Source organism: Marmota monax, unplaced genomic scaffold, assembly GCF_021218885.2.
Source record: "Marmota monax isolate L192 unplaced genomic scaffold, Marmota_monax_Labrador192_F-V1.1 WCK01_AAM20220418_F8-fsc00061, whole genome shotgun sequence".
Lineage (NCBI taxonomy): Eukaryota > Metazoa > Chordata > Mammalia > Rodentia > Sciuridae > Marmota > Marmota monax.
The window spans coordinates 16,189,924-16,205,695 of record NW_026695230.1 but is presented as its reverse complement, the minus strand read 5'-3'; the positions used below and the strand labels follow the sequence as shown (position 1 = coordinate 16,205,695).

The 15,772-nt window shown below is 37.3% G+C and overlaps 1 protein-coding gene across 7 annotated transcripts in view; it reads left to right on the top strand.

Moving 5' to 3' along the window:
* Znf143 (zinc finger protein 143) overlaps positions 1-15,772 on the top strand; it is a 62,308-nt gene that overhangs the window by 26,000 nt on the left and 20,536 nt on the right. For 6 of the 7 annotated variants that reach the window (XM_046438157.1, XM_046438156.2, XM_046438161.2 and 3 more), the window contains exons 9-13: positions 776-851; positions 2,013-2,138; positions 5,451-5,630; positions 10,366-10,593; positions 13,788-13,936. In XM_046438157.1, coding sequence (XP_046294113.1) covers positions 776-851; positions 2,013-2,138; positions 5,451-5,630; positions 10,366-10,593; positions 13,788-13,936 — 759 coding nt within the window. The remainder of the gene's footprint in view (positions 1-775; positions 852-2,012; positions 2,139-5,450; positions 5,631-10,365; positions 10,594-13,787; positions 13,937-15,772) is intronic. The other variant, XM_046438160.2, reaches the window with a different exon arrangement.

Below are 15,772 nucleotides of genomic sequence, written 5' to 3'. Positions count from 1 at the left end.
TCCTGTTATATTATAATATTGTTATTCCTTATTAAAATGAATATTTTAAGCCCATTTTATCCCCTCATCCTAGATGTGGAATACAAATAAAAACTTAAGTATGGGCTGGGGCTATAGCTCAGTGGTAGAGTGCTTGTCTTGCATACATGAGGCACTGGAGTCAATCTTCAGCACCACCTAAAAAAAATAAATAAAATACAGACATAGTGTCCATCTACAACCAAAAAAAAAAAAAACTTAAATGCTTAAATGTAAGCTGGGCATAATGGTGCACACCTATAATCCGAGCTACTTGGAATGCTGAAGTAGGAAGATTGCAGGTTTGAGGTCAGCATGGGCAACTGGCAAAACCTCATGGCTCATGCCTGTAATCCCAGCAGCTTGGGAGGCTGAGGCAGGAGGATTGTGAGTTCAAAGCCAGCTTCAGCAGAAGCCAGTTGCTGAGCAACTCAGTGTGACCCTGTCTCTAAATAAAATACAAAAAAGGTCTCTCTGACGTGTGTGCCACTGCGCCTGGCTTGTTTGCTTGTCTTTATCTTCTTTTTTACAGTGCTGGGGATCCAGCCCAGGATCTCACCATGCTAAGCAAGTACTGTACCACTGACCTATATCCCTATCCCTGGGCTATGGTTTTTGTGGAAAAGGTGTTTTATTTCTTTCAAAAGCATACAACAAAATCACTCAGCAGTAAGAGGGGAAAATAGGTCTATGTTAAAATCATCTTACTTGAGGAGTGTGCGGAAGAAATGGAATCATGCCTGTGTTTTAATAATAGGTCCATGAACGGTCACACACAGGAGACAGGCCTTATCAGTGTGAACATCAAGGCTGTGGGAAAGCTTTTGCAACAGGTAAGAACATAAATTTTCTTTGTTTCTAGGTTCTGATGGAGGTCAAGCAGAGATAAGTGGGCAAAAACTTGACCCTTCATCCTTGTCTTGAGTCCAGAGAACACATGATTGGGTTTTCTTTTCTTTTTTAAATATTTATTTTTTAACTGTAGTCGGACACAATACCTTTATTTATTTATTTTTATGAGGATCGAACCCAGGGCCTCACACATGCTAGGCAAGCGCTCTACCGCTGAGTCACAACCCCATCTCTTATTGGGTTGTTTTTTTTGTTTTTGTTTTGTTTTGTTTTTTTGAGAGAGAGAGAGGGGGGGGATTTTTTAAATATTTATTTTTTAGTTTTCGGCGGACACAATATCTTTGTTTGTATGTGGTGCTGAGGATTGAACCCGGGCCGTACGCATGCCAGGCACGCTACCGCTTGAGCCACATCCCCCAGCCCTTATTGGGTTTTCTTAACTCTTAACTGCCTCCTTAGCCCCATTGCTCTACCCCTCTCTGTGTTCTTTTTTTCCTTCACAGACCTGTCTTTGCCTACTTTGGTGCTTTTTACTACATGTTCTGCTTTCTTTTAGCAAGAAAAATAAAAGCCAGATTTTAAAAGCTGACCAAAAATTTAACATTAATACAGACCTTAGGGAACCACTGAGAACTGGAACTTAACAGTGGGATGGAGTCTACCCAGGGATATATGTGGCAGGGCCAACATGTACCATTCCTCCTGACATTCATTCTTTGTTCCTTGTCTTGAATCCAGTTTAAACTTTTTGGATATGAGTTGTGAACATCATCTAATATAATTGGGACACTTTTTTAAAAATATATTTTTAGTTGTAGATGGACACAATACCTTTATTTTATTTATTTATTTTTATGTGGTGCTGAGTATTCAAACTCAGGGCCTCACATGTGCTAGGCAAGCGCTGTACCACTGAGCCACAACACCAGCCCAATTGGGACACTTTTAAAAAATTAAACACACACTTCTAAACAAAGATAAACTACTAAAAATTTTCAGTGTGATAGTCCTGAGCCATCTAAGGACGTTTTTAATAACGTGTTTTATTCTTGGAATTTACTATATTTTTCAGTACTTCAATTTCAATGTGAATGTTTAGAGGAGTATTGTGTTATTAAATTTCTTTTAAATTTTCCTTGAAGGTTATGGATTAAAAAGTCATGTCAGAACTCATACAGGAGAAAAGCCATATCGGTGTTCAGAAGATAATTGTACCAAATCTTTCAAAACATCAGGAGATCTACAGAAACATATTAGAACTCATACAGGTACCATTGTAAATAGTGTCATATCTAGGACAAGAATTCTTGATCTTCAGGGAGGGGATTTGGGGAAGGAGTATCTGGAAAATTTTCAGGGAATCAGTATCAGGGGCTTCTTTTAAATTCCTGAAATTCCATGGAATTTGCTGTTTGTGTTTATATGTTTCTTACCAGGATAAGGGCTCAAGACTCTCTTAGATTCTTAAAAGGGTCTGTGTTCCAAAAGAGATGAACAATGGCTCTAGAGTACCATCCCTTGCAGCTTGCAGAAATTATCTGAGCAACAAGCTCATTTTCCTAGGATTGCATGTCTAGTTAGTAGCCTGAGAACAAAACCTAAGGCACCTGATTCTGCCTGAGTGTAGTATCGCTTCTCCTCAGTAAGCTGCTGCTAAAGAAAATATCTGAACCCCTAATAGCCCCACAGAAAGAAAAACATGTAGCCACTTGCAGCAGTGTATGCCTGTAATCCCAAGGACTTGGAGACTGAAGCAAGAGGATCACAAGTTCAACTCAGGGAGGCTGTCTTCAAAATAAAAAATAAAAAGGGCTGGGGATATATCTCAGAGATAGGGTGCTCCTGGGTTCAATCCCTAATACCCCTCTCCCCACCCCCTCCCCAAAAAAAGACTTGTTACTTGTGATCATCTCTTCTTTAAATGTCTTTATCTTCTTTTTCTTTTTTAAACTGCTTGTTTCCTTTTTTTTTTTTTAAGAGAGAGAGAATTTTTTAATATTTATTTTTTTTAGTTTTCGGTAGACACAACATCTTTATTTTATTTTTATGTGGTGCTAAGGATCGAACCCAGCACCCCGTGCATGCCAGGCGAGCGTGTTACCGCTTGAGCCACATCCTCAGCCCTCTTACCTTCTTTTTCTAAGTGGTACTTTATTCTTATCTCCCCTCACTCCCCTCTCTACCCTATGCTTGACTGCTTGTGGAATTGATACTATAAGGGTGATTATTTGTTTTTAGTTTTTTTGTTTTGGTATCCGGGATTGAACCCAGGGGCTCTTAACCACCAATCACATCCCCACCCCTTAGCTCTCACTAAGTTGCTTAGGGCCTCACTAAGTTGCTGAGGCTGACTTTGAACTTAAGCTTCTCTTGTCTCTGCATCCCTAGCCACTGGAGCTGGGATTCTAGGTGTGTGCCTGGCTTAAGTATTTGTTTTGGATCAGAGCTGAACAAAATTCAGAAACTGTTGATAAAAGATGCTATTTTAAGCTATTGACTAAGTAATAAAGCATAAAATAATTTAGAGATTTTTAATATAGGTGTTTTAAACATGGTGTCATAACTTTGTCCCCAAATGTTGCAATTTTTGTACTTCCAAATACTCTGATATAGTTTAACAAATTTCCAGGGAGGATTCTTCTAGCAACTAAGGTTAATCTTTAGTACAAACATGATCCTAAATTTGCTTTACTTTGTAATGCTTAGGAATGGTTGTAAGTATCTGCTTCCTTTTCATTCCTGCACTTATTTTTATTCATTGTATCAAAGGCAAGTGTTTCCAAGATGCTATAAATTTTGTTTGGATTTGCAATATAAAGCCAATTTGTTGTATAAAAGCTATATACAACCATTGACATTGAGCAAAAACGTCAGGATTATGATTTGATTTTTGTTTTTTTTTTTTTTGGTACCAGGGATTGAACCAAGGGACATTTAACCATTTAGCCACATTCCTAGGCCTTTTTTTTTTTTTTTAACTTTTGAGATAGGGCCTCACTTAGTTGCTGAGGCTGACTTTGAACTTGGGATCCTTCTGTGTCAGCCTCCCAAGATTATGAGATTATAGGCGAGCATCACTGTGCCTGTCAGAATTGTGATTCTTTAATTCATCCATCAAAACATACAGTTTTGGTCTTTTTTTTTTTTTTTTAAGAGAGAGAGAGAGAGAATTTTTAAATATTTATTTATTTTTCAATTTTCGGTGGACACAACATCTTTATTTTATTTTTATATGGTGCTGAGGATCGAACCCAGCGCCCCGTGCATGCCAGGCGAGCGTGCTACCTCTTGAGCCACATCCCCAGCCCCTTACACTGGTCTTTATGTTTTGTTATTTCTTTATTTTTGGTGGTGCCAAAAGTTAAACCCAAGGCCTTTTGCATGCTAGACAAGCTCTACCATTGAGCAATACTACCAGCCCCCATACACCACTTTTATCATGACATTTTCATGATTTAAAATGTTATAATGGCATAACATTTTAACATGGTACAATGTTGGGTTGAATAAGGGGCTTAGGAACTTAGGTGATTTCAGTCAAAAACAAATTAGGTGCTACAGAATAGTAATACATATAGTACAACGAAAATTGTCCTAGAACAGTTGATGCTTTTCATAGCATGTCACAGGTGGGAAGACTTTAGAGGTCTTCTAGACTTGGAGGAGATAGGACTTGCCCAATATGAATTCTGTTCCCTTTTGGTGAACATATGGTGAAAAATTCACTTGAAGAAAAGAGAAAGATTCTGTTCCTTTTTTAATGATTTCAAACTTGAGGGCAGAAATCTTTTGGAATGGTCTGTACCAACAGGGAAACCATAATTTTATTTGACCCAAAGAAAAATAACAGACTTTCTTTCTCTCTCTCTCTCTCTCTTATATATATGAAATACTTGTGTCTGTCTATAAAGATACTTTTTTTTTCCTGCTCCAGAAGTTGTTTGCTTGAGTTCATTATAGAAAAGGGCACATAAAAATTGAAAGCAAAAGCTATCTCCTGCTTGACTGTTCAAAGGACTTTTGAGTTTCAAGGTTGTATAAAGCAAATAGGAAAGAAGGAATATAATTGGCAGAGTTTTCAGTCATAAGTTTGGACTATGAGAATAGTAATGTATTTAGCAAGTATTTTGACAAACATGCTAAGCACTAGATTTTAAAAGATTAAAATTATTTTTTCTGCCAGATATCGTAGCATAAATAAAGCAGGAAACAAACTTTTAAGTGATTCTGGGGTTGTTCTAACTTAATCCTTATTCTTGACCCTATTTTTTTCTTATATATTTTTTTCTGCCATTTCTTTCCGTGCTTTTCTCAGCTCAATTTTTAATATGCACACCTGAATGATTCCATCTTGGGGAGACATGTAATCACTGATGAGTTTTGAATACCATTCAGTTTTTCTAAGGCAAATTTGTTAGGAGTGGAAAATACTTTTTCCAGGGGGAAAAGAAAAAGCCTAAAAGGGAAACTTAATAGAAGACTCAAGTCTTGAGCCTGCTCCTAGGCAAAATTGAAGATAAGACATTTCAATTTTCTATATATTTTTGCACCATTTAATTTATTCCCCTTTGTATTTTCAGGAGAAAGGCCCTTTAAGTGTCCCTTCGAAGGCTGCGGTCGGTCCTTTACAACATCAAATATCAGAAAAGTGCATATTAGGACACATACAGGAGAAAGACCTTATTATTGCACAGAACCAGGATGTGGGAGGGCATTTGCCAGCGCAACCAATTATAAAAATCATGTGAGGATACACACAGGTAATGATCTCTGATCTCTTGGTCCTTTATCTTTGAAGGCTTAGTTTAATTCTTCCCCCTTCCAGAAACAATACCTTGCTAATCTCTTCTTTTCTTCCTACCAGTTGGCATGGAGGAAAGAAGTTAAACACCTTTAAAATTTTTCAACTTAATCATTCTTTTGTATGTTCGTTTCTTCAACAATTATTGACATCTATCATGAGTTTTTCTACCAGACACCATAGATTTAGAGACAGATAAGACATTATCAAATACAGTCTAGTTGGGGAGAGATTAGTGGTCACAAACTTGCTGAAGAATGTCTGTAATATGAACAAGATGCTTGGGAGCAGAGGCAGGAACAGTCATTTCTTGCAGGAACGGAAGAAATGTTTCAGAAAGACTTTACTGGGGAATTTGACTTTTAGACTGAATCCTGATGTAAAAGGTAAACAGAAGATTATTCTTTGCAGGGGAAGTGTAATGAAGATAGGCACAAAGGTATGAAAAAAACATAATATTGGGTGGTTCCATATAATTAGAGCATAGATTACATGTAGAAGATTTGTACGCAGTGAAGTCGGAGGAGTAATCAGGGGACTTTTGTATTATGCTGTCATGGTAAGGTGTTTCTTAAATTAAACTTTGTGGAGCTTGTGGGGTAGAAAAGGAGGAATGATCTATGGATACATTTTCCGCTTTTTTGGCAATACTGGGGATTGAAACCAGGGTTGGTGCTCTACATCCCCAGCTGTGCCCCCCCTCCCCCCTTTTTTTTTTTTTTAATAAGACAAGGGTCTTACCAGGTTGCCCAGGCTGTCCTTGAATTTGTGATTCTACTGCCTCAGCCTCTCAGGTCACTGGGATTATAGGTGTATACCACTATGCTTGGCTTCTCATTTTTTAATAAACAGCTATATTAAGATAAAATTCACATACTAGACATTTATCCATTTATTTTTATTTTTAAAGAGAGAGAGGGATAGAGAGAGAATTTTTTTTAATATTTATTTTTTAGTTTTCGGTGGACACAATATCTTTATTTTATTTGTATGTGATGCTGAGGATCGAACCCAGCGCCCCGCGCATGGCAGGTGAGTGCGTTACCTCTTGAGCCACATCCCCAGCCCCATTTATCCATTTAAAGCATAATGATTCTCCAGACGTGGTAGTGCATGCTTGTAACCCCAGCCACTCAGGAGGCTGAAGCAGGAGGATTGCAAATTCAAGGCCAGCCTCAGGAATTTAACAAAGTCCTAAGCAACTTAGCAAGGTCCTGTCTCAAAATAAAACATTAAAAAAGGCTGGGGCCAGGTGCAGTAGCGCACACCTGTAATCCCAGCGCTTGGGAAGCTGAGGCAGGAGGATGGTGGGTTCCAAGCCAGCCTCAGCAACATCGAGGTGCTAAGCAATTCAGTGAGACTCTGCCTCGAAATAAAATACAAAATAGGGCTGGGGATGTGGCTCAGTGGTTGAGTGCCCCTGAGTTCAATCCCTGGTACCCGAAAAAAAAGGACTGGGAATGTAGCTTGGTGATAAAGCACCCCTTGGATTTAATCCCCAATACAAAAAAAAAAAAAAAGGGGAGTGGAATTATTGGGTCACTTTTCAAAAGTCTTTTAACTTTTTTTTTTTCTCATCAATGAGTTTTTCCCTTCTTTTTTTTTTTTTAGTTTTCAGCAGGCATAGCATCTTTGTTTGTATGTGGTGCTGAGGATCGAACCTGAGCCACACGCATGCCAGGCGAGCGCGCTACCGCTTGAGCCACATCCCCAGCCCCATCTTTTAACTTTTTAAAAAAAATTTTTTTCTAGTTGTAGATGGACACAATATCTTTATTTCATTTTATTTATTTATTTATTTTTATGTGGTGCTGAGGATCAAACCCAGGGCCTCACATGGGAGAGGCAGCACTTTACCACTGAGCTACAACCCCAGCCCTGTTTTTTAACTTTTGAGGAACTGCCAAACTGTTTTCTGAAGTAGCTGTGCCATTTTACAATCTCACCTGCAATGTATGATGCTTCCATTTGATCCACACCATAGGCAGATAATTGTTATTTTTTTTTATTATAACTTTCCTAGTGAGTGTGATATCTTTTGATTTGCATTTTCCTGATGGCTAATGATGTTAAGTATCTTTTTATGTGCTTATTGGCCTTTCATATATCTTCTTTGGAGAAATATCTTTTCAAATCCTTTGCCCTTTTTTAACTGGGTTGTTTTTTCACTATTGGGTTGTAAGAATTATTTATTATTCTGGATACAAGTCCTTTGTCAGACAGATTTGCAGTATTTTCCCCTCTATGGGTTGTCTTTTCAATTTTTTCATAAAATGCAGTCTATCATGAAGTTTGATTATCAGATGACCCATGTGAAGCCATGTAGCCAGCCAAAAGGAACTCTAAAGCTCAAGCAAAAAAAAAAAAAAAAAAAAAAAAAAAAATTTTTTTGATGGGGGTGTACTAGGAATTGACCCCAGAGGTGCTTTACCACTGAGCTACATCCCCAGTCCCTCGTTCTTTTTATTTATTTATTTATTTATTTTGAATAGCATCTCACTAAATTGTTGAGGTTGACCTTGAATTTTCCATCCTCCAACATCAGCTTCTGGAGTTGCTGGGATTGAAAGCATGTGCCATTGTATTCTGCTCCATTCAGTTTTTGGCTGTGGTTTGGTGCCACCTAGTGGGGATTTCTGTTCTCAGTTGAAAATTGGCTGATTTTCCAAGTTGAAATTTGCTGCCACTTTCCTGCTTAGGAAATCTACTCCCACTTCCCTTTCCCTCACTACATTTTCCTTACAACCATCCACCAAGATAAGAACTTAATCCTGCCTGCTTTGAGAATGGATATTGGGAGGAAGAGGACAGGAAGCCATCTCCAATTACTTTTATGTCTAAAACTTAAATTATATTAGTGAGGGATTTCTTTATGGGTAGTTTTACTGTGGTTAGAGCCATGAGAAGAAATGCACCAAGGAAGATATAAAATAAGAATTAGCTGGAACATGCATCTCTACACTTACACATTCCATATCAGAAATGAAGAGTTCACACTAATACTTCCAATTCTAGTTCATCCCACAAGGCTCTTCCTCCCAATTCCATATTTGTACGTCTCTTCCACACTGAGAACCCTGGCTTCTACAGCACTGAATATTTATTCATTTGCTGAGTCTTTAGTTACCTCTAAAATAATTTTAGTATCACTTCAGTCATGCCACCACAATGCATAAGCCTATTGAAGAGTTCAAGGTTTGTTTGCAACTGCTGCCTCATCCCTAGCTCAAGACTGAGGACATTAGTTAAAATGTCATATATAAAATATTAGTTAAATACTCTATATAAAAGTTTCTTGACGGGGGGGCTGGGGTTGTGGCTCAGTTGTAGAGTGCTTGCCTCACATGTGTGAGGCACTGGGTTCAATCCTCAGCACCACATAAAAATAAATAAGTAAAATAAAGATATTGTGTCCATCTACAGCTAAAAATACTAAAAAAAAAAAAAAAGTTACATGAGGGGTGAGAGTGTGGCTCAGTGGCAGAATGCTTGCCTAGCATGTGTGAGGCACCACATAACAAATAAAGGCATTCTGTTCATCTACAACTACAAAAAAAAATTACTTGAAATAATTTATTTTCCTCATGTCCCAGTGTGGATAAAAGTATTCACTTAAACTATAATTAGGATAACTTGTTCCATTTGCTTTCAGTTTTAGGTCCCCATACCACCACAAAATAGCATTGCCTAGATATTCTGTGATATTAAGTAATTATTGTTAATTTTGTTTATGTTGTTTAAAAATAACAGGATCCATCTTTCATATACATAATCTCATACATTTCGGATAATATAGAATGTTTTCTGGAACTGTTTTAGAATAATCCTCGGTAGGAAGAAGGGATAAATATGTAATAAATAAATGAAACAATATTGGTTATGAATTAATAGTTGAAGCTGAGTGATTGGTACATGGAGTTTTGTTATACTGTTTCTCTATATTTTTGTGTAAGTTTTAAATTTTCCATAATAAAAAGTTCAAAAAATATTATATACTACCTATAGTATTCTCAGATTATTTCATAGAACAGGAATTAATAGTTTTTTCTTCCATTTGTCTTGCCTACTTGCTATTGGTGAGGAAAGAATAGCTTTTGATTGGATATAAGAGGTCAAGTGAAGTTAAATTGTAAATGTTCTTTTAGATATATTTAGATATATAGTTGAATATTGACATGTCTAACTTGTCCGTAGACTTTTTTAAAAAATCCTTTTTCATTATCTTTATAAAACTTTTTGGGTAAGCTGCATTAGTTATAGTAATACTTGCATTTGTTATTCTTATTATTAGTATATCTATCCAGTTACAGGAAACAATAAATTATAGTTTCATCAAAGTTAAACTGGGTAATAACATCATCCTTAATTCTCTCATCTCTTGAAATTAAGGGAACATTGGGATTGATGCTTAAGGACAATATTCAGAATGTAGACTACCTTTTGAGCCAAGTTAAAATTATAGTTACGGTTTTTCCCTCATGGTAGGATATGAAGAGATTTGACAAGCTTTATGTGTATATGTTGCTGTGTTGGGTAAGCGCTTCATTACTGATCTATGTCCACAGCCCAGATTTGGCAACTGTTTAATTTTAGAGGTCCTCTACCCCATAATGGAATAATTATGTCTACCTATATAAAAGCTGACCTTTTTTTTTTTTTTTAAAGCTGACATTTTGTGTGCTGGTTTTTCTTAGGGGAAAAGCCATATGTTTGTACAGTTCCTGGGTGTGACAAAAGGTTTACAGAATATTCTAGTTTGTACAAACACCACGTCGTTCACACTCACTCCAAACCATACAACTGTAATCACTGTGGTAAGACATACAAGCAGATCTCCACGCTGGCTATGCACAAACGGACAGCCCACAATGACACTGAGCCCATTGAGGAGGAGCAAGAAGCCTTCTTTGAGCCTCCCCCAGGTAAGGTTTTTATCCATTATAGCTGTTTCTGAGTTTGAGAATCAAACAACTATGAATAATTTATGATTCATAACATTTTCTCAAATTAGAAAGTTTCTTTTCTGTAATCACACAAATTTACAATTTATAACTGTGAAAAGTACTATTGAAGAAAGGTACTAGAGCTCTGGGTTGTGTTAAGAGAGGAACTTGGTCTCTTATCTAGGAAGGTGTAGGTTTCTCTGAGGAAATGGTGTTTGGAGAAAATCTAGAGGGTGAATCTTCAAGTAGGCTAACTAGGTGAAGAAACAGGTTGGGGGAAGGGAAACAGCAAAGATGAGAACTTTCAAGTAGAAGGTATGATACTACAAAAAGCAGGAGGTTAGAGAGAGCAAAGTAAATTAGAGATACTGAAAGAAGCCTGATCAGGATGGTGGTTCTGCCTGGGAAGGTGGTGTGAAGTGAGGGTAGAGAATGAGGTAGGGGCAGCCTAGTCATAAGATTAGAGAAGTACTCCAAATAATACTTCATTGATTCAGGTGCTGTTAGGTATATAGTAAGAAACAAAACAACTCATTTCAATGAGGAAAAACCTTTGAAAAAATATTTTATAGAATTATATGCACGGTGGCACTCGCCTGTAATCCCAGTGGCTCGGGAGGTAGAGGCAGGAAGATTGCAAGTTCAAAGCCTGCTTAGCAAGGTACTTAGAAAGGTACTTAGCAACTCAGGGAGACCCTGTTTCTAAGTAAAATACAAAAAAGGGCAGGGGATGTTGCCCAGTAGTTAAGTGCCCTTGAGTTCAATCCCCAGTACACACACAAAAAAAATGTAGTTATAAGACTCTTACACTTTTTAAGCCCTTTATCTTTTTCTTTTCTTTTCTCTCTTTTTTTTTGGGATTAAACCTAGGGGTGGTCTTCCACTGACTATACCCCATTCCTTTTTCTTTTTTTGAGATAGGGTCAAGACAAATTGCCAAATCTGTCCCCAAACTTGAAATTCTGTCTCAGATTCCTGAATCCCTGGGCTTATATGCATGTATCACCATGCTCTGTCTTTTGATTATCTTTTTTTCTTTCTTTTTTTAAAATATTTTTTAGTTGTACATGGACACAGTGTCTTTGTTTATTGACTTTTATGTGGTGCTGAGGATTGAAACCAGTGCCTCACACGAGGGAGGCAAGTGCTTTACCACTGAGCCACACCCCAGCCACCTTGATCCTTTCTTATATGTTGATATTTCATATTATTAAAAATTTCTGTTTTTTTTTTCCCCCAGTACTGAGAATTAAATCTAGGAGGTACACACTATCACTGAGCTACATCTCCTGCCCTTTTTAAAATTTTGAGACAGGACCTCCCTAAATTGCAGAGGCTGGCCTTGAACTTGTGATAACTTAGGTTAAAAAAACAAAAACAAAAAAAAAACAAACCCTAAAATCTGGTGGGGCACAATGGCTAATCTCAGTAGCTCTGGAGGCTGAGGCAGAAGGACTGCAAGTTTAAGGCTAGCCTCAGCAACTAAGTGAGGCCCTAAGCAATTTAGGAGACCCTGTCTTAAAAATAAAAAAATAAAAAGGGTGGGGATGTTGCTCAGTGGTAAAGCACCCCTGGGCTCAATCTTCAGTACAAAAAGAAAGAAGGGAAGGAAAGGGAGAAGGAGGAAGGAGAAAGGAGAAAGGAAAAGAAAGGAGAGGAGAACGACACAAGGAAGGGGAGAATGCTTTTCTAAGAATAGGTATAGATTTGTTTTCCTTTCACATGGTTCCCTGGGTTTTGTAACCAGTTGGAATAATAGTATATATAAGTATCTGTGGAACAGAAGAAAAAAGAGTGAAGTCATTACTGTCATGGAAATGGCACCTTGATGACTGTAGTCATGTGCATGCATCAACTACTGACTTTCAGAAGACTTATAGATTACTTCTTTGTAGGGGAAAATTTTTTGCTCTCTTTCTCTTACTTCATGTGAAGTGGAAAATGTTGGAAGAATAGAGATCAGTAATCTCCCTAGTTGACAAGTATAGCAGTAATGACTTAAAATTGCTGTTTACTTGCTAGTGGTTTGCAAAATAAAGAAGTAAGGAGGTTGCTTTTGTTTAACTTCTTAAATGATTAACTTCACCCCAGATAATGTGCCATTACATTGTCTTTACACAATGATGTCATTGTTTATTGATAACCTGTAATCAGTCACTTGTGTTAAAGGCTAAATTAGTAGACAGAGTTTGCAAAGTTTAGTAGTTTTGTGGTTTATGTTTATGAAGATTCTTTTATTACTTTTATGGTTTATTTTGTTTTGTGCTTTTTAGTTATACATGACAGTAGAATGTATTTTGACATACAGACATGGAATATAACTTCCCATTCTTGTGGTTGTACCTGATGCGGAGTTACACTGGTCATGTATATATATACACACACACACACACACACATACATATGTATATATTTTATTGTAGATGGACACAATGCCTTATTTTATTGATTTATTTTTATGTGGTACTGAGGATTGAACCAGTGCCTCACATGTGCTAGGCAAGTGCTCTACCACTGAGTTACAGCCCCAGCCCCTGGTCATGTATTCATGTATGAACATAGTTATATCCAATTCATTCTACTGTCTTTCTTATTCTCACCCTGCCCCCACCCCCAACTTATATGGCTTCTTAAGTGACTCCAAGAACTTAGTGCATCCTTGTTGTATTGAAGGATTTTTTTCTAGTCTTTCTATAGAGTTTCTCCCTTCCCTTTCCCAACACATATGCACAATATCACATAATTATTCCAGCTAAGATTTAAAAAGTGTGGGGCTGGGGTTGTGGCTCAGCAGTAGAGCGCTCGTCTCACACGCGAGGGACCCTGGGTTTGATCCTCAGCACCACATAAAAAAATAAATGAGTGAAATAAAGGTATTGTGTCCAACTATAAAATAAATATTTTAAAAAAAAGATTTAAAAAGTGGTCCCCCAAAATTAAAACACTTAAATTTGATGGGAAAGGTTTGATGTGGTCTGATATGATTTGGTTTAGCTTTCAAAACGTAGAAGTGAAGGAAGTAGAAGGAGGTACTAGAAGCTTTTTTCATGATTTAGAATATACTATATATAAATTTTATATAATATTCTCTTTAATAGTAAAATATTCTCAGTTTTCTAAACAGATTGATTAATTGGTCATAGAGGTTGTTCTTTTTTTTTTTTTTAAAACAGGTCAAGGCGAAGATGTTCTTAAGGGGTCCCAGATCACATATGTTACAGGTGTAGAAGGAGATGATGTTGTATCCACACAAGTAGCCACAGTAACCCAGTCTGGGTTGAGTCAACAAGTTACACTCATATCCCAGGATGGGACCCAGCATGTAAGTGTCTACCAAAAGCTAGTCAAGTTAAATCATATTTCTCTTCAACCGTTTTTGAAAACACAGTCCAGGTCCTCATTGAAGAATTTCCTTGGAATATCAAGGAATAAAGGTTGGATTTCAGCCTGTAGGCAGGCAGTAACATATCTCCTAAAAGTTCTCCATAGGCTACTAAAAGAGATTACTTGAAGTGAGTTTAGTAGGGAGAGAATGTTTACGTCTCTGTAAAATTCATATAGAGTGTTACTGGTATCACTCAAAGGTGAGGGGTAATGAAGGTCAGAACCACAGGGAAACTGAGGGCTTCAAAAGTATCCATGTGAAACGTAGATCTGAGAAGGGATGGATTTGGTGGCTAATTAGGTCCAAGAAATGAGGTTTGAGAAAACAGCAGAGCTTTGGCTGAGGTGATCAGGATATGATGGACTCAATAAAAGATCCTGGGAAATAAGTGACAGGCAAACCTATGAAGTTTCCAAACTGTGGCACTCTTCCTTTCCAGGAATCATGGAAGTTTACTCAACTAACTCTACAGAGTTAATAAAGCAAATATCTTGATTTCCTCCAGAAAATGCACAGTTTAATGGATGTTCTCTAAAAGCTAAACTTGTTGTTTTCTAGATTCTGCTAGCTTAAAATAACTTAACTTTGATTTTATTTTTGAGTTCTATCTAAGGTTTTCTTAGTACCTTTAAAATTAGGAATGTTGGGGTATAATGTGCTTTTTTATCTGTCTCTTCCAAGGATGAATCTCTCCTTACTCATCTCTCTTGGACTTTTACCTTCCATAATTAATCTGCCTTTTTAACAAATTGATAACTATTAACATGCCTATATTAGTTAGGTGGCAGAACCCATTCAGGATCAAATAATACAAAGCATTCATACCATCACATGCTTGCACCCCCAGCCCCCACTTTGACATTGTGAATTCTGCACAGTACTCTGCCCACTGACTGGCATGCAAGAAAGATTAAACATATTTACTTAACCTAATTTTAATTCATTAGCTCTAAAACTTTGTCTTGAATCAGATCATCACAAACAGAGGACCTCTGGAAGTCATTTAATCTACCCTTCCTTCCTATGTAGGAGAAATCCCTTCTATAGCAACTTTGAAATATCCTTTACTGAGCTAATACATAGTGATTGATTAACTTCTCTGTTAAGAGGCAGCCAGGAGAACTCTACTATTTATTGGGAACCCACCTCTGTATTGTTAATTCATGGTTCTTTTTTAACCATACGGAATAAATCTAATCCCTCTTCTTCTTCTTCTTCTTCTTCTTCTTCTTTTTTTTAAAGAGAGAGAGAGAGAGAGAGAGAGCGAGAGAGAGAGAGAATTTTAATATTTTAGTTTTCAGCGGACACAACATCTTTGTTTGTATGTGGTGCTGAGGATCAAACCCGGGCCACACGCATGCCAGGCTAGCGCGCTACCACTTGAGCCACATCCCCAGCCCTAATGCCTCTTCTTATACTCCAAAACAACTGTCTTCCCCATCCTAATGAGTGTTGTATTTCTTCTAGATTCAACCTTCCCATTTCCTTCAGTAATTAGATTTCCATTCCATTCCTTCAACAGATATTTATTGACGATCTATCCCATGCCAGACATTTTGGTAGTCAATACTGGGTGTACAGGAAAGGGAATATCACAGTCTAGGAGAAAGCCATTTCTAAAATGAACAGTTTCTCATAATGAGGGATATATAATTGATGGGCATATAAAGTGGTGTGGAAGCCTGAAGTAGAAAGGAATGAATCTTGGAGATTCTTATGGATTTGGTCATTCAGTTGGTTCCTGAAGAATTTTCATGAGCTTGCCATGCTAAG